At 39.7% G+C, this 24,428-nt stretch overlaps 1 protein-coding gene across 1 annotated transcript in view; it reads left to right on the top strand.

Moving 5' to 3' along the window:
• Window positions 1-205: 205 nt before the first annotated feature.
• LOC125013173 (cGMP-dependent 3',5'-cyclic phosphodiesterase) overlaps window positions 206-24,428 on the top strand; it is a 136,345-nt gene continuing 112,122 nt past the window's right edge. Inside the window, exon 1 of the mRNA XM_047593560.1 lies at window positions 206-878. Within this exon, the coding sequence (XP_047449516.1) occupies window positions 820-878 (59 nt within the window). The 5' untranslated portion in view covers window positions 206-819. The remainder of the gene's footprint in view (window positions 879-24,428) is intronic.

Raw genomic sequence — 24,428 nt, 5'->3', positions numbered from 1 at the left:
AGAAGGTATTTTAAGGCTTTGTCCGTCAACAAACCTTTCCATGGCTCCTGTTTCACTTTGTTAACCCCCGCTGCTTCCTCATATAGTGGAAAGGCCATATATGGCAGAAGACGTGTTGGACCTTTAGACCTGGAGTGGCGCACAGCTACTGTCAGCGTGACAGAAACACTTTGAGGCGCGAGTCATGACAAGGGGGAGGGCGGGGGTGCACGGTGGGGGAGTTGTGCCAAAGTGCGCAGCTCAGGTGTGAGGATGCACCGTGAAATTTGAATGCAGCAACTTTCGCTTCCGCGGGTGAATTAGCGGTCGCTCGCGAAGGAAGAGCCCGGGAAGATTGTTTTTTGGCGCACGAGGACGAATGACGCGCCTCAGGTGCTCCGGTTTCGACTGACGCGCGCTCTTTGACTGTTGATGCATCCATGTGGCGCTGAGCGTGAAAACACCGGCTCTCTCTCTCTCTCTCTCTCTCTCAATCTCTAGCTGTCTCTCCCTCTCCAGCTCTCTCTCTCTCGCTCGCTCAGACGTTATATCCTCGCTCACCGCAGCTCAGTATCAGTTACCGGGTCCCGACCAATCCCCGCGCGCTGTCAGGCATCGAGAGGAGACAGCGGCGCAGAATAAACCCGAGAGAGGGGGAAGAAAGCCAGAGAAAGAAGCTCACGCACCCAGTCCTCCGTCCACCATCCTCTCCTTACCCCTCCAGGGCCGACAGACTCGCAGGCGGCGCCCTCCCTCATCTTTTCCTCCCCTCACCCGCCAGGGCTCCCCCCTGACTGCAGCTGTTTGGGTTAACCGGAGAGGCGCGAGGCAGGATGCGCGATGGGACAAGCTTGCGGACACGCGCTGCTCTGCCGTAGCCAACCGCCGTCCTCCGAGATGTAAGTGCAACGCTACACTTTGCGTCTTGGTGCTTCTCACTACTTCTCCAAAAAGACACATGGCGCCCAGTACAGACTGGGGTGTACTGGGTAGTAGTGCGAGTGTGACCTGCTGGGTGTCATTATTCCTCCTGATCGCGGCTGTGAGCACCCCGTGTGAACTGAGCAGGCGGCTCTCAGAATAAAATCCCCGAACCTCTACACCATACCTGCCACTAAAGTGCTCTTTAGTCTGCTCAAAGAGAATTTCATGCCCTTTTTGTGCCATTGTATCTTGTATGGTATCATACTAGTTCAATGATAGGCAGATGTTCCTCTAATATTCCTACAGGGAAAGGTACATTTGCTGTGATTTGCTTATTAATTGACTTCTGTCGGTGAAAGTCGTTACGTTAGAAAAATAAAAAGTTGATCATAAAATCACGGTGCTTAGTCTCGAGACGGTCCTGTCTCTTTTTAACACCCCTCATAAATGTTTTCTAAGCTGTAACTAATCTCTCTGATAATGTTTCAGACATTATTTGGTAATACTTCATAGATGAGTCAAGTCGTTGTAGTTACAACTGAAGGTTGACTGACTGGGGTGTTGACCCAGAAAAGGGCCACAGACAATCGAAGTCATTAGGTAGTCTTTTAATAATCACCTACAGGTTTCACTTCTCTGTTACCAACACAAAGAATAAACACTTCACACAGTTACTTCCTGACAACAGGAGAACCTAAACTTTATTCTTACTAATTGTTAATAACGGATCTATAAAACATTAAGTAAAAAAGCTATGAAGTCGTTTATATGTGTTTTTCTCTTTTGAAGCCCCAGAAAGCACCATCACAAAGCTGTAAACAAGTCTGTGTCTCAGCATGGATGTTCCTTCTGGATCCTGAGGCTGTTCTTCCTAGTTCATGAAAAGAAAGAAGAAAATGTTTTTCACAGCAAATAAGTGTCCTGGATCAAAGGCGCCTTATTATAATAACTGGCAGCCTCATTTGATATTTCCCTGGATTCTCACATGTTTTTCAAATGTTGAGGGTGTATCAGAAAGCTATTCATCCAACATGATTGTTAAGCCCGGTTGTTGTGTGGTTGGAATGGATTGTTTGCGTTCATCTGACTGGAAAAAAAGAGCTTTTAAATATCAGGGCTCTGCCTTTATCTAAATGTTATTTAAGTGGAACGCTTCCTGATGCCGAACTAGGTTTCTCGTGTTCAAAATTAACATGTAAACCCATGACGCCGGCCCTCAAATTAAAGTGTCACATCTGCTGCTGATGGTGTGATTGTGATCAAACGTGTGCCTGATCAAACAGCATGCACATACTTTATATATGAGAGCTTCCATCAGGAACGACACACCATGTTTTTTTTTTTATAATACTGTTATCTCCAGCCCTCTCTTATAGCTGACTATCATAATTTGTGGATAATAACATTGTGGTGCCATTATACACTGATTGCACAAATATAAAGGGCATCTTCCGCATATCGAGTTTACACTCCTTTTTTTCCCATATTGAAGAAATCTTCTCATGTGTTGGATTGTCTTTATATCCTTCTTTATTACTGGCTTAGATTCAATAAAGGAGGATAATGACTTCTGTTCACCTCTCAGAGAAAAGACTAAGCTTCTTACACTGATCATTTGCTGGCCAGTCTAGGAGAAAATAACCAGAGTTGTGAGGGAATAATGAATCTGCCACATGGACGTCAGTGACCTCTGATATACAATTAGGCTCAGTAGCTGCTTTCACCTGCTTCCCTCAAGCTGCAGCTGGTTTGACTCAGAGATGCCACCAGTCATGATTGAAGGTCATGAAAAGTGACGCATAAAATACACAGGAGCAGATGTCAAACCCTCGATATGTACCGCTTGTGATTGAGCACCAAGAGCAAATAAATATTTTGCGCTTGTAAAGGAACATCAAAAGGCTTTTTCTTTTTTAGGTTGGGATTGTTGCTTTGACCATGAACAAAGGAACTGTGAATATTTCTAAGGCTTTACATCTTATTTAATTTTTAATGTTCGATGTGCCTTTATGTTTCTGTATGTTTGTGGGTTCAAAGCAGCCTTTTAGGAAGATACGTTTATGCACTTTGCTTATTCGCTGTTATCACCACACATTGTTTCAGCACCCAGAACTCATCGACCATAGTTATCTGTATTTAGGCGACTATATTTGTGTGTGTATGTGAATGGTTTTCAAGCTGAAAAATATTGCAATTTACTGGACTGATGCCAGGAAGTCAGATTCCCTAGCCGACTGCTGAACACACACACTCACATAGAAATGCACAGAAGTACAGAGCAGCAGCAATTGTAACTCGACTCCTGATGAGTGAGCGTGTATGGGTGTGTGTGCAAGAGAGAGAGAACAGAGAAAGGATGCTGACATTGCACTGTGTTATCATCAGTAATGGGCTCATCAATACTAAAATATTCAGAGAGAGAGAGAGAGAGAGAGAGGGAAGGAAGAGACAGTGAGGGAGGAAGACTCAGATAAAGTGAGGGCAGAGAGAAACCACTGTGTGTTGTGTTTGCATGCTTTTGCACATGTTTGTGTGCATTTAACAAAATGCGGGCACTTAAAAGCTGTTAATTTACAAACATGTCTGTATTTTGATTCCCTGTCTTACAGTTGCCAAGTTCATCCACAGCATTCAGTAAAAAAAATAAATATGCAGTATGCTGAAACTGCAGATACACTGTATATATTCACTTATGGCATTATAAGGAACGTATATAGAGCATTGTTTAGCATAACAGGAAACAGGAGCTCTGCCTATGCTTGATCTGTAAATAAAGTGTGGCAATTCATTTTGAAATGTTAACCTGACACAATATTTAGTGGTCCTACATAAATATTAGGAGGCAACTGGCAAAGCTTAGGTGCTGTGTAATGCTCCCAGCTGTATCAGCGGTGCAAAAGAGGAGAAACTATGAAAATAAATCTGTTTCTGTAATTAAATGTCAAAGGTCAGGAGTGTGAGAGAAGACAGAAGTCAGCAGTGACTCATACACATTAAGTCATCAAGCTTAAATGTCTGGCATCATCGCCACCAGAGGCAGGTTTATGATAAACATTAGACTTTGCATCATTGCAGCATGTTTAAACCGATAACTCTGAGGTTCTGGCCTTGTTTTGTTCCTTTCACTGCAGACATTTTGACCTGTCACAGCTTAACTCACCCCAGTAAGCAATGAAGTTGAAGCAGCGGGGCATAAATGCAAGACCAACCCCTAGGTGGAGTCATCATTAATAAACCTATGCTTCTCTAACTGTGACAAGTCAACATGTCTGCTGTGAAAAAGGTTTATTACAAAGATGAAGCATTTTGCATTCCATGCAGCTGGGAACATCTAAACACATTAAAACATAAACCATATAGAAAATCTCCTTGAGAATTATGAGCAGCACAGAAAATAACCTCAAATGTATATACCAGGATGGCGGAACTTACCTTACATCCCTAACCCTTTAGTTACTTCTCTCCTTCTCTTGACTTTAGATGCAGCTTATACAGAACCAGCATCATATCTGTACATAACTGCTTTGTTATATTTCCCAAAGTGGAATGTAACTAATCATGTAATTACCCATGAGTTCATCCATTCATTTTTCACATCTGTGCATGGGGCTGAACCAGTTCCAAGTGAGAATCAGCATCTGTGCAAGACAGAGCAGGACTGTCTGTTATACAGTGTTGTATAACAGAACTGATGTATAAAGGCAAGCTACATTATGGCTGGTTTGGAGCACACCGCATCAGTAAATCTGTGGACTGTGGAAGGAGACGTACACAAAAGTACAGACAATCATTTGGAAAAAGAAAGTAAATAGGCAAGTAGATCTAGAAAGGGAAAAATGCCAACAACTTAAAGTCAAGTTTAGTAGAATCATGCTTACATGAAGATTAAGTCACTTTGACTCAACTCTGTACACCACAACGAGGACTGTAATTTAAGCCTGAGAAGGCGATGAATCAATTAATTTAGTTAGAAACCATTAAACATTAATGCAGCTTGGAAACCCAACGGCTATCGTCTGATAACTTAATGTTTGGGAGCAATGTCTTGGGACTTATGGTGTAGCCAGTGAATATCTATATAAGAAATAATGGCTATCTGGTCTAAGACTGTAAGTTCTGTGCGCATTTTGTCATTGTTCACGGTCTGACTAACAAATTGACAGTGCACTTTGAGACACAACATCTACTGCTGAATAGTTTGCACTAGTTTAACAGTTGTAAACAGCTATTACAAACAAGCCGAGATGTTGGTTTGTTTATCAAGGTGTGACATACAGATTATTAATTTGCTCAGACATGATTAGTCAACCCTGCTCACCCTTCAAATAGACCACCCCACCACCCCAGAATTGAATTGCATAGACCAGGAGTCTTAAATGTTTTTTAGGCCAAGGACCCCCAAACTGATGGAGAGAATAAGTACTCCCTACCTACTATATGTTATGTCCAACCAACCAAAGATTTTACGACCACCCTGCAGTACCTCCATGGACCCGCTGTTGAAGACCTATGGCACACACGATTACATTACGATATAATGTTCCTGTTGGGTACTTTGATACGTACCACCACCTGGTCATTGTTGCAGACAAAGCCCCTTCCTCCAAGGATGTTCCATGCATCCTGGTGCCATATGTTCCCCAGATAAGTGTACATGCACCCAGCCATCCATATGATGAAAAAGAACACATGCTTTATCAGACCGGATGAATCACGACCACCTTCTTCCGTTGCTCCGTGGCCCAGTTCTGATGTGCCTAGGACGGGTCAGGACAGGCACAGTGGCTGGTCTATACAGCCCTATACAAAACAAAACTGTTAAACAAACTGTTTGTATTGAAACCAGCATTAACCTTTTCATGAATATGAGCTACAGTAGCTTGTGTTTTGAATCAGCCCTTGTGGCCCAGCCTTTGCCTACGTGCATTAATGAGTCTTGGCTGTCGATGACCCTGTCACTGTTTCACTGACTTTTTTTTCCTTTGAAAACATTTGACTTTTCAATACTTGAATACGCAACACTGGAGACCAGGAATAATTTACAAGAAGTGCTTGCTCTGACGCAGCTGTCTACCCATCAAAAGCTGACACTTGTCAAAGTTCCTTCAGCATGTTTTTGGGATGGGAGGAAACCGAAGCACACAGAGAAAACCCACGTGGACACAGGGAGAACATGCAAACTCCACCCAGAAAGCTGCCTGTATATCCCATCTACTGACAGCTGCCATGATAATAAGATAATGTGTTATTCACTTGACTAGTGATCATAGTATAACACTCTCTGACACTGAAAATGGATTTTATATTAGTCTATATTAATAATTGCCTATATAAACCACTATTGTCATCCACTGCCTACAGAAAGTTTTCTAAAAGCTGATTGACCACACTTACATGCTATAAAAATATCATATTTAAAACATAGAATTTGAATCAAAATTATGAAAAAATGTGTAGAAACCAGACTTGAACTGTGTTTATGTTTACCTTTGCACCAACTGCTTTGCAGCACTAAAAAAATGAATGATTTTCTTTACCAACTGTAGCAAGAGGCAGCCTATCAGAAGTTAATGTCTTTAATGCTACATGTATGAATCAGTCCTGTAGACCAGCCCTGCAGCTGTCAGTGGACAGATTGCACTTAAATCTTAACTTTAACAACCTTTACTGATTAAAATAAAATGAATCATCTGTAAGTTTACTTCTGTGTGAAATCTTTGCATTCATTATTGTTGCAGCCAATATTCCTGATTTAAAATCCTTTAACTCATTCATTCTTTCGTCTAATCCTTCTGCTCATTTACCATGTCATGCCATAGTATATGTGAATTTGTGTAAGCTTGCGTATTAACTATTGTGTTTCTATTATGTGTTCTCCACAAGAATAGAAAGTCTGGTCAGCTGCTTACTTGTGATGACCGCTTCCAACACCTTATTAGGAAGAGTTATTTTTAAAAGACAGAGGATAGAATTACAGTTGGGTTAAACCTACAGTCTTATTGACCGCAAAACCAAGGTTTTTTGTTGGATTGATGTCTAAGAACAATGAGGCATAACATAATGACCACCTTTCTAATGTTGGGTAGGTCTCCCTTGTGCCTCCAAAACAGTTGTTAGGGTGTCCTGTGGTGTTAGTGGGGGCAGTTGGGTTGGTTAAGGGGAGGGGGCTTTGTCACACAGTGAGGGCTCCATCACACAGATACTGAATTTTGAGGCCAGGTCAACACATTTTATTGTTCTTCATGTTTTTTAAGTTGTTCCTAAAGTATTTTTGTGTGTGTGTGTGTCTGTGTCAGGCTGCATCCTGCTGGGGATGATTGCTGCCATCAAGGGGTGTCATTGTTATGGGGTGGGGGTGTCTGGTCTGGTCTAGGTGGGAGCTACATGTCTAAGTAGCATCCACATGAATGCCAGGTCCAAAAGTTTCCCAGCAGAACATTGAATTGTCACAAGATGGTAAATGTTATTCACTTCTCCTGTCAGTGGTGTTAATGTTGTGGCTGATCGGTGTATAGAAGAAATGCATCCACAGGGGATGAATTAAAGTCAATACGGTGCCATCAAAGGTGTGTGTGAGCCTGGAGGTGTCACAGGGAAATGAGCCTGACAGCTCCCATGGTTCCCAGCTTTGGCTCCAGCAGCTCTTGTCAGCCTTCTTATCTCTATGGACTGTTGCCACAGACAGGTGTTTCTCTCTCTCTCTCTCTCTCTCTCTCTCTCTCTCTCTCTCTCTCTCTCTCTCTGTCTCTCTCTCTCTCTCTGTGTGTGTGTGTGTATTTAATGTGTGTGTGCTTCCTTTTGGAGGTGAGGCAGCTGTGTTTGGGACACGGAGCTTGGGTCTAATTAGAAAACAGAATCATGTTTCGTCAGTGTGTGTTTGTGGTGAGGCCTCATTGATAGGCAGTAGACGTGCGTACATATATGTTTTGACACTTGGCTGTAGCACCGGCTGTCTTTGTGAAGTTTGCTTTTCAGATTTGTTGTTTAGGTGTGGCATCTCAGTGCCTGCATGCAATATTAGTACTTCAGTCTGAAGGATGTTTGACATTCAGTCAGTTACAAGGTAGTCTGAGTAAGAATAGGTTTACAGGCAGTCAGTGTGGTGGGAATTCACAGAACTATTAATGACAATGTAAAAATGACTTTGTCACCAGTGTCATATTAAGGGTTTATGTGCATGAGAGAATTGGCCAGCACCTTGTCTCTCATACGTTTTTTGCACTCATAAACAGTGTAGTAGTTGGAATGACTATTTGAAGCCAGTTCTGAAAAGAAATTAGGGGATTAAAATGACACAAGATGACTACCGTAAATAATTTATCAATCTCAAATTCATAGACCCTTTCGCACCACTAAAAATTTCACAGCGTAGCCAGAAGAGATTATTTCTGTCTCTCATTCCTACAAATAAAAACATGTTTTTTGTGTTCATGTTTTCACAAAAGGGGACTAAAATGATGCAGAGACAATGCTGGCATTGTGTATAGCTGACATGATTTAATTTTGTTGTCACTTGCAGGGTGTGTCATTAGTTTTGTTGCTGTGGTAGGTGTTACTACCTTTTATATATATATATATATATTTATAGCTGATATTACTCATATTCATCATGTGCTGCTGCAAATCCACAATTGTTGCTTTTGTTGATTTTTGCAGTTATTTTCTGTTCTGTTCCGTTTCTGCTTTATGTTATGACATTTACTTGAACATACGTACTGTATTTTGTAGTTGTAGTGCTGTCGTAGTGTTATTGTGGTTGTTTTGCTCGGTCTCTACAGAGGAGTAGCAGAATCTATCCACACTCCTGTGCCTCTTGCAATGACTGCAGGGCTTTTTCTTATTGATCGTTTCTATTGATCATCTCACACAGAGATAAAACCACTGACCGGCTGTAAGTGTTGCATTTGGGACATTCACTGCTTTTGTAACGCTTGTAGCGGTGAATGAAATTCTTCATTCAGTAGCTGTACATTCTGCACATACATCGCACAATGATAGGCATGCAACATATACTATATAATTTGCACAAAGTCTGATTGTATTTGTAATCTCTTGGCTGTTGTTCATTCACTATTTTGATATAAGTTCCTCTGCAGCTATTTTAAAGCAGATGGAAACATGTGATAATTATCTGCCATCACATGGACAATGGCTGTTTGTGTTTTGTATTGATTCTTATAGTCTATATATGGCTCCTGTTGGTGAGTGGTAAACTACACTAGTTTGTTATTACTTACGATCAATTTTCCACTCTCCTCATTACCTTGTTTTGTTCATTGACTCCTATCTACGTGTTTATCTTTATTTATGTTCTCAGTTCCTGACATTCTGCCTTGAAATCCTAGCCACCAGACTCAGACAAAGAGTTGGAGACAGATGTGTCAGATAGAGGAAGAAGCTGCTGAGATTGCCTGATAGATGAAGGGCAGGTGTTTCATCCAAAACATAGTACAGGTTGCTTGGCAACTAATGGTGTCACAGGTCACCCATAAAGGTATTATATTCTGTATATCAGTCCCAGATGTAGTTTCTTCCTTCTTTGATCTATCTGTCTTGCATGCTGCGAATTAAGACATTTGTTCGTGTGAGCATGTTGGAGACGGAGTCTGTGTCTCATGAAAGGCTTTGTGACAAGTGTGGGACACATACGACAGCCACAATTCTTCTGAGGGGTTTTCTACTCGAGTGTTTAGCTGTCAGTCAGATTAATGCAAACAGATGTCACACTTTGGCATGCATAAAATATTTTACCAACATTACTTTTTTGAAACATTTGATACATTTTGGAAAGCCACAGTCTGTGACCCAAATATTGACAATAGGTCCACCCAAATATTCAATGCAAAGTCAGAACTATCACTGAAGAACATCTAAGTTTAAGCTGATAGTGGTCATTGGTACTGACATGATATCATAATACATATATATAGTTTGATTACTGGTATGTTATTACTGTTATATATAGATGATTAAAATGTATTTTTTTGTTTAGGTTATTAAGTTAATTACACTTATGAAACTAAATGTCATTCTCATCATAAGCTTACACTATTATCTTACTATATAGTGGATATTACTATTACAGTATCTTCGATTTCTGTAAGATTTCCAAACGATTATTTGACCAATAACAAATGATTTTGTCCTTTAATAATTTCTGTTACCTACCATCCCTCGCTATGAGTGGGTCCCACACTTTTTCTTAGCTCTCTGAGTCCTGCTGGTTTTCATTCTCACTATTTAATACAGACTTATTCCACCTGGGACACCAGGTAATTGCGGGACCTGGTGCACAGCCGGACTACTGTAATCCTCCAGTGCTGGTTCTACTGCTTGACAAGTACTTTAGAAAGTCTGACCTGTATTGCTGAGCACCCGTCCATTGTACTGCCATTTATCATTTATGGTATATATATATATATATGTATAGTAGTCAAGTAGTGAAGTCATGATTCCATATTAGCTGGCATATGTGCTTAATTTAGTGTGTTATCCAAACAGAAACATTTGGATTATATTTTAGCACTTTTCAAGACATTGCAAAGTGCCTTGTAACTGGGGCCATCCACAACAGCGCAAGTCAAAAGTTAAAAGCACGAAAAGTCAAATGAAACAGTACAAGCAAGCTAAAATATACAGTATTAAGCATAAGGCAGCAGTAAAGCTATTAAAATTAAGAGAATGTTGCCTTAAAACAAGCTTTGAGAAGGGATTCGAAAGAGGAGGCAGACCTCAATATAGGAGATTCAGATCCTGGTTTATAACATGCTCTCCTTGTGTGAGTATGCCTGTTATAATGATTAGATGAACACATGGTCACAATGCATGATCCTGTGTAAAAACAACGTAATGATAACTGACTAGATGACATATTTCCATGAATATTAACCACATGAACCATCACCATAACATTGGTTTCCACAGTTTGAGGTTCAACTTTCATTTAATGACATCAGCTGGTTGCATCACCTTCTTCTGCTATGGTTTAATGGCACTTGAGGGGAGAATTTTCAATGACAAATGTTTATCGTGTTGTCCTTAAATTCTCTTGACATGTCTGCTATAAAAACTGGAAGTCAGTCACTTTTTCTTGTATGGGAATAAATCATTTTTTGACTTTATTGGTGAGAGAAAGGGTCAACATTCACCTTCATATATTTAGAAGTGTGACTGATGTCAAAATTGTCTAACTATAGGCAAGAGTATGGTGCTCTTTGATGAATTCTGAATCAGAATTCATCAAAGAGCACTATACTCATGTCTATGGTCAGACAATTGTGCCATAAATCACACCTCTAAGAAGATGAATATGAGTTTTTTGAGAAGCATGAGGCCATGTGTTTTCTGTGTAGGAATGGAACTGTCTGTTGTTCACTTCAACAATGTGAGGATTAGTATAATGTGAATAATAAAACCCCTAAAAATAGCATAAGGGCATTGAGAAGAGTAGCATGGGAACTTCTACTAGATTTGTAAGTGGAACATAACAATTTCAGGTGAAATTGACCAGAAAGAACCAAATTGATGGAATTATGCAATCGGCATGGGTGAGTCACACAACAGGAGGAGACCAAAGACGTCACATAGTCCTCTCAGTGAAAATCTGTGGTTTTAAAAACACCGGATGGACATTATGTAAACTCGTAACCAGTAATGTATACCACGGTGACACAAAGTGCTCTTGAGTTCAGTCATTTCCACAACAAAGTCCACATACAGATGGTCAGAAATGTTAAGTGGCTGAAGTAAAGGCTTTTAAATTGCACAGCACAGTAGTATAAATCAAGTGATTAATTGAACTGTAGAAGAAATGGATGCATTAACTGTAGGTACAAGACTAGTTTGAAAAAATCTTTTACTCATGCAGTTATTTTAATAAGCAAGAATTAAACACTAAACAGTTCTGAGGCTGACAAACGCTAGTTAAGCAGTTTCTCTCAACTGAACTAACTTTGGATTTGGGAATCTCCACTACACAACAACTTCAGTCTTTTTTTCAGTCAGTTTTTTCTTTGGGAAGTCAGTATGACATATTTTTGCAGTGAGCAATCGGTCAAATTTGAACTATGGAAACTATCTCCGTATTATGGGCCTCTCCTTATTTTGAATGCATATTTAGCAACATTTCGATCCAGATGAGCCTTTTGAAAGTGAAAATGTTAGTTAGTTTGATTGGAGGGGGCCTTTGTCTCGTTGACATTTGTGTCATATTTGATCACACATGTTTGTAACACAGCAGCAAAGAGACTACAAACTGCTCCCAGACAAACACACAAAGGATGCCCTTGACCCCTGCTTTTTCCCAGTAGGAACACACTCTGCCCTGGGCAGAATATGTAGACTAAAGATGAAATGACACACATACAGTAAATGCAGCCTCATGCACACGCACACACAGTCACATGTCTGATTGTCTTTCAGAAGTGCTGTGTGGAACAGTTTGATATGATGAGGTGAAATTCATTTGCATTCAGACAGTGTTTTCCCAGTTTGATTGGCTGTTAAGGCAGCAACATTATGATATTCTAATTAGATGCTAAGGAGCCACCCCACTGACAATCACAGCTGAATCTCTTCTAACCTCTTAATGATAACGGAGACAGTGAACATGCATAGACACAGATACAAACATTATTCTGCCGTGAGAATCTCAAATTCTTAATTAGAGTTTATACTGATTCTGCTGCCCTGCTGTCAAGACAAAGTGTTTTGTTTTGCAATTTTTCTCAGTCACGTATGTCTGTTTGGTTTGTGTGCGCTGTTTCTGATTCTAATTCTACTTAGATCTGTCAGTATGTCTCTCCCCATTTTATGTGTTCTGTCGTCTCTAACCCCAACCGGTCACCTTTCACACTTGTCCCATCATGCCTCTAGTCAACGCACGCACGCATACACATACACGCACACAAACACACACAGTCATATTTGTCTGGAGGCTCTTTTTTATGCCTCTCTCATTCTGCCTCATATATTTTTATCTTTTCTTGTCAACTCAAGCAAAAAAATGAACTTTTTTTTCTGCCAACAGGGGGCCTAAAAGGGATGTCTGTTCTGTTTGACACAAATATGTTTATGTACAGTATATCTGAACAAACATGCTGTTATGTACAGTCGTGTACACAGTTATCTTTTCTATGTATTTTCTGCTTTTTGTGTATTACTCCTGAGGATGTTACTAGAGTGTCATTCATGCTCTGGTGTGCTTATTGTACAGCTCTACATGCATGCCATAGTTTTGGGGACATCTCCAGGTGCAGCCGCCATCTGAACATCAAAGTTGATATGGAAAGAGTTGGTGTATCTTTGATAGCGCTGACCTTTGTGTTCTCGAGAGAGGAGGGAGAGTTAAGTCTTTGATGGGCCCATTGCACCTTCTTTGAGAAGGTTCCTCGTGGTGGAGTGGATTGATGTCTAAGAGAGCGCACACTTGCTTTCATCTCTTTTGTCTTTTTTCCATCTCTCTTAAAATTGCCTCTGCTGTAATCTGTTTTTGTCAGTTTTCTCTGTGGTGAGATTGTGTTGTGGCAGAACTGGTCTGCTCCCTAACTATGCAGTCTGGGAAACGACTTTGATGTCACCAACAATTTGAAGTCCGTAATGAGGAGGTGGATACAGTCTTGATTAGAGCTGGCCTTCTTTAATCCTTGTTCCGCCTCATGTCTGTTGATAGTGTTTGCTCTGTGTTGACTTCTTATTTTCTACCACACAGTTACTAATAACACTTGTTTGATCCGACTGATGTGCTGGCTGTCAGACAGGGTTGGCTTTCTTGGCGAGACTTCCACAAGATATTTGCCTCAATATAATCTCTCCTCCACTGCAGTTAATGAATGAAACCCAACTTAAAAGGGAGCACATTACAGGGAACAGGTAGATTCACTCTGCATCCCTTATTTTGAGCAAAACATCAACATAATTAGTTGACTTCTTGTCCAAACACAGCGTCTGATCTGTGAAAGATTTGCAAAAATTGAGTTGACACATTTATCAAATGGAATTTACTGCAAGACCCAAAGCATTAGCCAGTAAATTAAACAACAAATCACTGTAATTGCTATCTAAATGAACACATTTGAAACCCAGCCTTCAAACATAATTTGTGGGCATCTACCACAAGACTAATTTGATAGCAGAATGACATAAATGACTCTAATGTAATCTCAGATTTCAAGGGTTTAATGAATACGTATAGCTGTTTGTCCTGGTGCACTCAAAAAAGAAAGGGACAGTCCACAATTTTACAAACAGAGGGTGTTTTATTATTTCCCTCTTTCCCCCAGTGCTAATGCAGTTTATTATTCTCCCTTTTCTTTCTTTCTGTCCTACTTTACATCCTTCTGTATTTTACTTTTATCGGGTAAAGCTGTTTTTCAGAAATGGCTGCTGCTGCTGTGTTCAAATGAAAAGGGTTATGGGAGCAGGAGATATGCTAAGTTCCCTTTCATTTTTTCCTGCTGTTTAATGTTAGATACATCAGTGCAAAACATCTAAACTGTTGGCTTTTTTGTCTCCCTTTCACCTCCTCAATCTCTTTGTTCTCAGTTTCAGCGCTTGTTAACAGTGTGCCACATGTCTTTTAGTCATATTTTTGAAAGATGAGCTAATTTGATACTTTTGTAAATACAAGGAAAGAAAGGAATCACTTAACTGCTTTCATTTGCAGCTTTTTACGCAACAATTTATTGACGAATGTGATTGTTTTGAAAGGAATTGAACAGTTTAAACAGATCCACTCCCAAATGTCACATCTCAGACTTTAAAATTTTGATACATTTCCAGCTGCAGTTTACAGGAAGTGATGACAATGGTGATGTTGCACATTATAATTTCAATTTTTATGACAACAACACAGGCCAAACATTTGGCATGCTAATTGAAGTTCAGTGCTATAGGATGAAAATACTTGGCTATATTCAAATATCCAAATACACAAATGAGAATGAACAGTTCTGTTTATCTTTGTGAGGACACCCTAACTCCTTATGCTAGAAACATGAGTTTCACCTCACCAGTGAAATAAAGGAAATCTTAAACAGCCATTTGAATGTTTGTCCCAAAGTGAGCCAGTGTCGTCCCTCCAAAATTTAAACTTCGACTCCTTTTGACAAACACAGATACAAAATTACACACAGATATATACACACTCACACACTGTGAGATTACACTATACCTCATATGCTTTTTCCTGCTGGTCTGCTCGTTCTGATACATAATACATTACAACTGAGACCAAGTGGTCCCCCCTCTCACTTTCTCCCTCCCTGTCTTCCTCTCTATCTTCCCTTCTCTTCTTTTCTCTTCTCTACCCATGCCCCCTCCCCTCACCTCTATATTTCACCATCTTTGTCTATCTTGTATTTTGTTACCGTTGTTAGGTGTTGTTTGGTCCTAGTAGATATTTTTTTTCATAGATGTACACTAGCTGAACTTTCTCGAAAAGGAAGGACAGCTAGTAGACAAAGACAAACTATGACAGTCAAGTTTGATTCTATGACATTGGGCCTTGTGTGCAAAATTTGAAATTAGTCCCAATAATAAATGTGTTTCAGATACCAAAGAAAATTATACAAATTTAAAAGAATAGGTTACATTTTTCCTAAAATCTCAACATTTTAAAAGTGCTAAGAATGAAATAATGACCAAAACTATCACAGAGATATACGTTTAGGAATGATCATGTGTGGAATGACTCCATTGTGAAATATTACAGAAAAGTTTTCCTTTGAAACTGTTGTTCTTCAAAGTGTATTGTTTGACATATTTTCACATCCATCTGCTTGAATGAAAAGTGTAAGGTTGTAATTTCCAATATTACTTCATGGTGGCAGTGTTGTCTCATGTTACCATACTTAAACTCTGACACAATGTCTCTGTTTTTTTTTTTGTTTTTTTTTTTATTTTTTTTCTTTAGAGGGAGCAACATTTGTTGGGCGACAACTTTACTGCATTATAGGATTTAAATATTATAACATTTAGATATCCAATATCCAATTTTCCTGTCTGCTACGTTCAAGTCAGACTAGATGGGAAGTGTCTATGAACTGTAATCTGTACATATGTCTGAACATTGAAATCTGTTCAGAGTTTTCTTGGCTGTTTGCCAATGCCGAAAGGAGAACAGGTACTTTAGTCTCTGGTCACAGTACTCTATCTGTATGTATGTTCTCCGTTCAGCTCTAAGCAGTGTCACTGTCACCCATGGCATGATGCTGCCACAATTTTGCTTCACCATGGGGATGGTAATAGCCAGATGATGAGCAGTTTCTGTTTTGTTTCATTTGTCCTTTTGCTAATTCCAGGCAGTATAAACTTTTACGGTATGTCTTCCGTTTAGGTGTCAAGCCATAAAAGCCTGATTGATAAAGTGCTGCTAAAATGTTTGTCTCTTCTGCAGCTCTGTTACAATGACTGATGTGTCCTTAACCAAGGACCTTGTTGCTTGGTTACTCAGTTTACCTCGACAACCAACTCAGTGAAGAGCCTTCGTAGTTCCAAACTTCTTCAGTTTTATAACTGTGAAACTAAAGAAATTTGGAACTGTGACCCTTGCGAAACTCTGAGCATTTGTTTTTTAAGTGGCTGATATTAAGACTTAGTGTTTTCATGGTTACCCACAATTTATTATACCAAATGCCCTGATACAATCGTTGAAGTATGTTGAGTTGTTTTGAACAGAAATTTAACCAACACCTTCACAGTCCATTTCAAACTAGTATGTTCTGTGGTGATGGCAAATTCTTAATGGTTAATGGTAAATGATGATGTGGTGGAGGGTGGTGGATGTCGTAGATGATGGAGATGTTAGACAGCTATTACAGTAGGCTATATTGACCAATAACCACCAGTTTGCCCAATGAGCTGCCAAATTGTTTCCTGTCAATGTGTGCATGAGTGTGCGCCCATGTATTTCTCTGTATGTGCGTGAATGATAGCCGTGTTAATGTTGTGAAGCCAGCTGCGAGGTGTGTCTTCCATCAGCTTTCCAACAGGAAGGATACACAGACCCATTAGAGAAGAGAAGAGAGGAACCTAATTGACCGACAACAGGACATCAGAGTTGACACATAGAGGTTTCCATCCTGAACCAATCACCCATCTGCCCTGCACTGGTGCTCCAGCCATGATCATTGCAAAACTCAAATTTCTGGAGTACTGAGCCTGTTTTAAGCGAGGCATGGCACTTGTTTTTGGTCTCATATTGCACATACCATCCAGTCATTAACTGCACAGTATGTCAGTGACTGTGGTGCTACAGGGTTTGTATAACCAAGTTGGAACTCATTTATTTTTCACATTTCAGCACCTTTGGCTGTCTAGAGAAATGTAAAACCGCTACAAGGACAACAGCTTAAATATTGTATAAAATGTAGTGATCAGTGAATTTTAATTTCATGACCTGGACTTGAATGTTTTGGAGTTCCTCATGTCATGACTGATTTATCATACCCCCCACTCTCTTATCTCCCTCCTCTCTCTTTATTCCCTCCCTGCCTCTCTCAGCCCATATTTCCATGACAGCTATTAATAATAAATGGCACTGGCTGTGTAAAATGCCAGTTGCTTGTGTATCAGAGAACTGTCCCTTTTAGAAAGCTAATGTTGACAAATGACTTAGAGCATAAGGCGTTTGAACACGCTATTAACCTCTGAAATGACATTGTGTATGTGGGCTTGTAAGCGAATTGGTGTGTGTGTTTGCGCTTGTATTATTGGGTGTGTCTGTCTTTGTGTGTCTATAAATTGTTATTAGAGACATTGCTGGCAGCTATTAACCTTTACCAACCTTCATTATATCTCAGTCTTATCAATTGCATTGCTTCTTCCTCAAATGCTGTCACTTATCAGCGATCTTGACACTTTAGATTCAGCACACGCTCTAATGCCAAAGTCATGTGCTGAGAGGCGGTCTGTCTGTCACTCTCACATGTACACACACACAAACACACACACACACACACACACACACACACACACACACACACACACACACACACACACACACACACACACACACTGCCCAAACATGGGCACAGAAACATATAAAACAGCCTGCCCACACCTTTATCCACACACACCTCCTGATTATACACGACAATATGCTGACATTTAATCCAGTGTCCCTTGCAGTGCCAACATAATTTTCCATGACAAGGTAATTAAGCAGCTCAGCAACCGGTAGACTCTTTTTTTCTCACTCATTCTCACACTCTTTCACCCCTTCCTTTTCACCCTCTCACTTTCTGACTCACCAACATAAAAAAACTAGGTCTTGAACACACAGGCTTGATTTAATGAGTCCAGTTTAGCCTTATCTCCTCAACACTGTACTATTCATTAAGGATGACAAAAGACAAAACCTGCTGAGGGCATTGTCTTCTGTGTGTGAGAGTTTGTGTGCGTGTGCGTGTGTGTATGCGTGTGTGTACAATAAAATCTGCGGTTAAGCAGCCAATTAAACCCTTCATTCTACGACAGAGTGCAGAAAATGACTCTTATCTTCCAGCTCGACTTACTGTTCAATAGCATATGTAGATATGAATGTAGCTCTTGCCGTGTGAGTGTGTGCACTTGTAAAGCTATCTTTCCAAGAACCAGTTCAAGTTTTATACCATCAGATTGAGGACATTTTGGCCAGTCCTCACGTTTTTGGCCTCACTTGTTGGCTGCTTTGAAGGTTAAACATTTAGTTAGCATTTAGTTGAGATGGTTAGGGTTAGAGTAAGGGGCTAGGGCAGGGGTCGGCTACCTTCAACACTCAAAGAGCCATTTGGACGGGTGTCCAACAGAAAAGAAAAACACTGGAAACCACTAAACCCCTTTGACATCTAAAATGAAGATAACACTGCATATATCGTTTTTACCTCTATGCTAGGCCTATGTATAAAAAACTATAGTGTGTTGCGTTTATGAAATGAAAGAAATGCTACAGAGAAAACTAAATTGTATTTATGCATACGAATACATTTTGAACGTAACACTGCATATATCGTTTTATCGCATGCGGCTCCTGAGGTTACCGACCTGCGTGTGTGTTCTTGCACAGCTATCTTTCTGAGAACCAGTTTAAGTTTTATACCATAGATTGAGGACATTTGTGTAAAGTGAGGATATTTGGCCAGTCCTCACTTTTTTGGCCTCACTTTTTGTCTGTTTTGAGGCTAAAACCTTTAGGCTAGAGGCTACAATTAGGTTATGGTCAGGGTTAGACCAAGGGGCTAGGGAATGCATTATGCCAATGAGTGTCCTCACAAATATAGCTATACAAACTTGTGTGTGTGTGTGTGTGCGCGAATGCACACTGTTAATTCTGGTATCCGTCATCTCATACTTTCTTTCCTCCTGTCTCTTTGGGAGTCTTCCTCATTGCTCCATTTACTTCATTATGCTGTCTGAATGTGTGTGTGTGTCTGTGTGTGTGTGTGTGTGTGTGTCTCTGTGCGTGTGTTTTGGATCATTGTGTGGGTGTTATCTGCTCTGTTTTATTGTTCTGGAGTTGTTTCAGTTGTTTATTAAACCTAATGGTGGCCTCCTCCTTCTGTCCCCACTTTTCTTCCTCCTCACCTCCTGTTCATTCTGCCTCTTCACCTTCCAATGTTTCTAATCTCTATCTTTGATATAAATTTGATCTCCTGAGACTTTGGCTCATTTTAATATTCTATTTTATACCTCAACTTTACCATACATTGTTGGTTGTTTTCTCCTGTTTGCCTTGTCTCACACATACAGATTACATAATTTACATTTAAGGTCATTAATATTTTAACAAATAAATCAAAAGTGATTACCGGAATTTGTAATAACTATAAGTGAATTGATTACCTTAAAGCCACGTTGCACAACTTTTGTCTCCCCCTTCTGGCAGTGAGAATAATTACAGGGATGGCACAACCAGTGTTTAAGTGTGCATATGATGTATACCAGCAGTCCCACAGTCCTTTCTATTCTTCCACTGCACTCAAGAAAAGTAGTATCAGAAAGTTTTCTTCTCGGTTCATATACCATGAGTGGTTGCTCTCCTCTGTAGCTCTGCTGGTTGATCTAATCTAGACAACATGATTAAAACTGGTACTGTTTTACTCAGTCATCATTATGATAACTTGTTTGGGGCTTCAATGTGCATTTTTAAGAAATATATCTCATACTATAGTTTTAAGCTGAAAGATTTCCGTCTTTTACAAAGACCACCAGTGATTAGTACATTGTTGTATATCTCCATTAAAAAGACCAAATCATGCCTCTTCGTAGCTGCTGTTAATAACTAGTTGAGCTTTTCCTCTGTTTAAAGACACTGCATCAATGGATGCATCCACTATACTGTATTTTCCGTTATTAGCTTGCACTTGACATCACTGTCACCCTGAAGTGGACAGCATAGAGCTGGTTGTGTCTGGATTTAATCTTTTCATTGCTTTGCTTGTGTTATGAGGCTTAGACAAGCTTATACTGAAATTTATCTCGTACTGTGTGTGTGTGTTTTTTTTTTTTTTTGTTAATCATAAACATTTCTTAATTAACATCCCATGGAGAACCACCATTCTAGTTTGGGTCTCCTTGCGTCTCTTATTATAATAGTGAAAACAGTATTTAAAAAAAAATGTCCTTTGAATATGATGAATATTCCAAAACAATTACACAATTATACAAGTGACAATCTTTAATACGGGATCCCTGAGTTTTGAGTTTTTATTTTATTGTTCATTTTTTCATGTGAACATAAGTGTAAACACAAGTGTAAAGTGCATGCACTGAACAAAGATATAAATATTGCATTTAATCTTTTCATCACTCCCTTTTCCAATGTGTGGGATTATATTGTGAGCTGCTTTAGCTCTGGGGTCACTTCCAGTCAGGATATAGCCCACACATTCACTGATGTGTAAATGTTAGTTTGTGAACATCAGAGGATACAGTGTTATCCATTGTTTGTGTTTGTGTCATAGAGACAGACAGACGTAGTGTAATAGAAAGAGGTTCAGGTTGAAACTGAGTTTTGTGGACTTAGCGTTTGTGTGTATATGTCTGTGAGCTGGATATATCATATGTGTGTAAATTTATGCATGTGTGTATACACACTCTTATCTCCAGCCTCACACAGGAACTGAACAAACAGAGGACCGGATGCCTTATCGGTCCAAACACCACCACCGTGTTTACTCAGACAGGCATACACACCTTTACTTTCCTTTCTGGTATATTCATTCGTAATGAGAGGAACTTGGCGTTTATTGTATCCTGTCTGTATGTGTGTCTGTGTGTGTACATGATGCATTGATGTGGGTGTATTGTTAGTAATATGGTGACAGGGTGAGTAATACTAGTACAGTATGTATGAGCAGTTTATGCATGTAATTGGTTTATGGTGAGATTCAATGTGTGAGGATGTAATTGTGGCTTTGAGTAAGATTATATGCCTGTACAGTATATTTACATGAACATAAATATCCGGTGTACTTTCTGCATATGATTTGGGTTAAGATGATGATATAATTCAAAGCCAATTAAAGGAAGAGAAGGACAATGTGTAGTTTGCATTGCATTGTAGTGACAGTAAAATTTAATAGATGGTTGGCAATGGTCCAAACATCTGTCAGAGGAGAAAGGTCCCTCAAGTCACATGGAAGTTCAAAGTAAAAATTATGAAGCTAAAGAAAACTTTTATTTGAAAGTACGCTTCACACACTGAGAAAAAGGTAGTTGTTCACATAATTAAATTTGTCCTGTCCTCAAAGCATACAGTAAAACATCTTTGTGCAAAAGAAATCAGGAATTCCACTTTGCAGAAAGCCTTTCTTCTTCATATTCTTTTACGTAGAGTTGTGAATTCCCAGCTGGGGTTGGATGTTCACAGAATCCATGTGATTGCTTTAGCCTATGGGTGGAACACACAGACAGGAGACTGTTTCCATGTGTCCTCATGGCCTGTTCAACAGTAGGACTGACTTGACCTTTGCTGAACACTTTCGCTATTAATCTCCAAAATACCAGACTAGTAACTTTTAATTAATGCATCCTAAATACAACATGCCAGTTTTACTGATGATTGTTATTGCTCTCACATTTTTAGATTCAGCATGAGTACATCAGACAATACAACTGGTTGAGTCATACTGTATATTTCTCTAATTAAGTTTTCAAAACTAACAGGGTAGTCCTCTTCTTGTTATTGCTTTGTTATTTTGGAGGCATTTTGCTCAGGCATTAATAGTTACTGTGTATAATTGCAATTATTCACAGGATGAGTTGCAGAATGAAAAAGACAAGGGCGCATTAGGTTTCCACAGCATGGACATATAAAGTGTTATGGGCATGTTTATAGGCTGCCTGCAGTAAAAAGAAGAATAGCCACACTGCTGTTCAGTGTAGCTGGCTGGCAGTAGGTGATTAAGTGCCTCAGACCCAACCAGATGTGTCATTAGCCAAAATTACAATGTGTGTGTGTGGTCACAGTATAACACAGTGATTTAAAGCTAAGACTCAGAATAAAAGGAAATGTGCCACAGCTGGGTTAAAAACTGTGAGTGGTCAAAGAGATGTGTATACTGTGGTTGTAAATGTCCTTGCACAGATGAGCAAGCAGTTACCCAATGTGACCCAGCCATCACAGTCACTGTGACCTGAAAGGAAACGTGATGTGACCATCAGACATAGGAAACACATCAGTCTAGATTTTAAATCATCAAGTGTTGTTGTTTGATATTATTATTATTCCCATATTTAAAAAACATAAAATACTGGTTTTAGATTTCATACTGTGACTCATGAGTAACATGTATCAACACTAAATATGGAATATTACAGTAGTAATAAACCCTTTGTTTGGAAGCAGGTCCGAGGATTAGTCTACAGAAATAGTTTAAATTACACAGCATTCAGCATTCAGAGGGAGTTCATAGCGCTTCTGCTACTTTGCTTTGAAAAGGGCCAGTGAGTGAGGATGCCTTCTTGGGAGGAGACTGAGAATTCGCTGGAGGTTTTACAGATTTCATCTGACCCGACAAAGATTGTCAAAAATGGTAAAAATTGTCTAAAGGGATTTCTAAGATGGTGATAAACTGACCAGGCATAACATTATGTTCACTGCTCTGCTGGGAAACCTTTAGGCCTGGCATTCATGTGGCACAAGGTGTTGACCTCGCCTCCAAATTCACTAGACCCCAAACTGACCAAGTATCTGTGGGGCGATCCATAGATCCCCCTCCCCTCAACCCATAGGACCCAAAGGCCCCGACATTTTTATTTTGTTTTTGTTTCAAAAACACTGCATAAAACCCAAAGACAGAATCCATGATTGATCTGAAAGCTCAGGAAATAGCTCCAGAAGACAAAGCTATCAGCAATGAATGGTGACTCGTTTTGTTGTTAAGGTGTGCATACAGTATGAAAAGAAATATTGAGTTTTAGTACATGTTTACTGTGTTGTGTTAGTTATTGTCCATTCTGTGATGAGTCATAGCTGTTTTGGAGGCAACAAGCGAGACTACACAATATTAGGAATGTGGTCATAATGTTATGGGTAATCGGGGTAGTATGCCACATTCACGGATCACGGATCATTTAAACGATAACTACGTGTAGCTGGTACAAATTCCAGATCTGTGTCACTAATAAACCTTTTATTTCCAATGGAAATACACATATGTTAGCACAAAAAATTAGAAACCTTCCAATTCAATGTTGGAATATTGAAAATATTGAATAATCATCATTTGAGTCCTTTTACACTCTATACACAATTTCTAGTTTGTAGTTTAACTTTGTAATGTAATGGCACAACTGAACAGAAGACAATAGTTTAGTCCATTTATCTTGTGTGACTAGAAGGTTGGCAGGAGAGTAAACCACCCTGGGGAAATGCATCAACACTCTCAGGTCCAAAAAGCCTTTTTCTGTTCTTCCCATTCTGCTGACATTCAGTGACTGTAGCGCAGACACACACTTAATCTTCACAAGTGTCGGTTATTTTGCCTGTTGTGACTTCTCAAAGAGTTTAAATCTCATTTTGTATTCAGTTTTCCTGTTGCCTCACTACGCTTGGCTACATTAGCAGTTAAAACTTTCCATAAAGGTCCTTTTTGCAGCACTTACTGGCGTTTCCAGGACACCGAATGGTGACTCATTTTGTTGTTAAGGTGTGCATACAGTATGAAATGAAATATTGAGTTTTAGTACATGTTTACTGGAAAGATCACATTATCTGCACACACACACACACACACACACACACACACACACACACACACACACACACACACACACACACACACACACACAGCTGGCCTTTAGCCACAAGCCTCAGTAAACCACAGGAAGACATGACTGGCCTCTTGGCATTAAGCCCATCAAGAGGTCCTTATTAATGTACTGGTCTATTGATGAAAGTGGTAATTCAATCTTATTAGGAAATCTCTACACTTTGGAGGGTAGATGCTGAATTTAAAGTCACAGTGTTGTGTTAATCCAGTCATGATTTGTGTCTGGATGCCTGCCTTGCCTTTATTTATCAGTACTAAAGTCAGTGTGTGTAC

The sequence above is a fragment of the Mugil cephalus genome, chromosome 9 (genome assembly GCF_022458985.1).
Source record: "Mugil cephalus isolate CIBA_MC_2020 chromosome 9, CIBA_Mcephalus_1.1, whole genome shotgun sequence".
In the NCBI taxonomy this organism is placed as follows: Eukaryota; Metazoa; Chordata; class Actinopteri; order Mugiliformes; family Mugilidae; genus Mugil; species Mugil cephalus.
The sequence above is the reverse complement of the archived record's forward strand: the minus strand, read 5'-3'. Positions and strand labels throughout refer to the sequence as shown.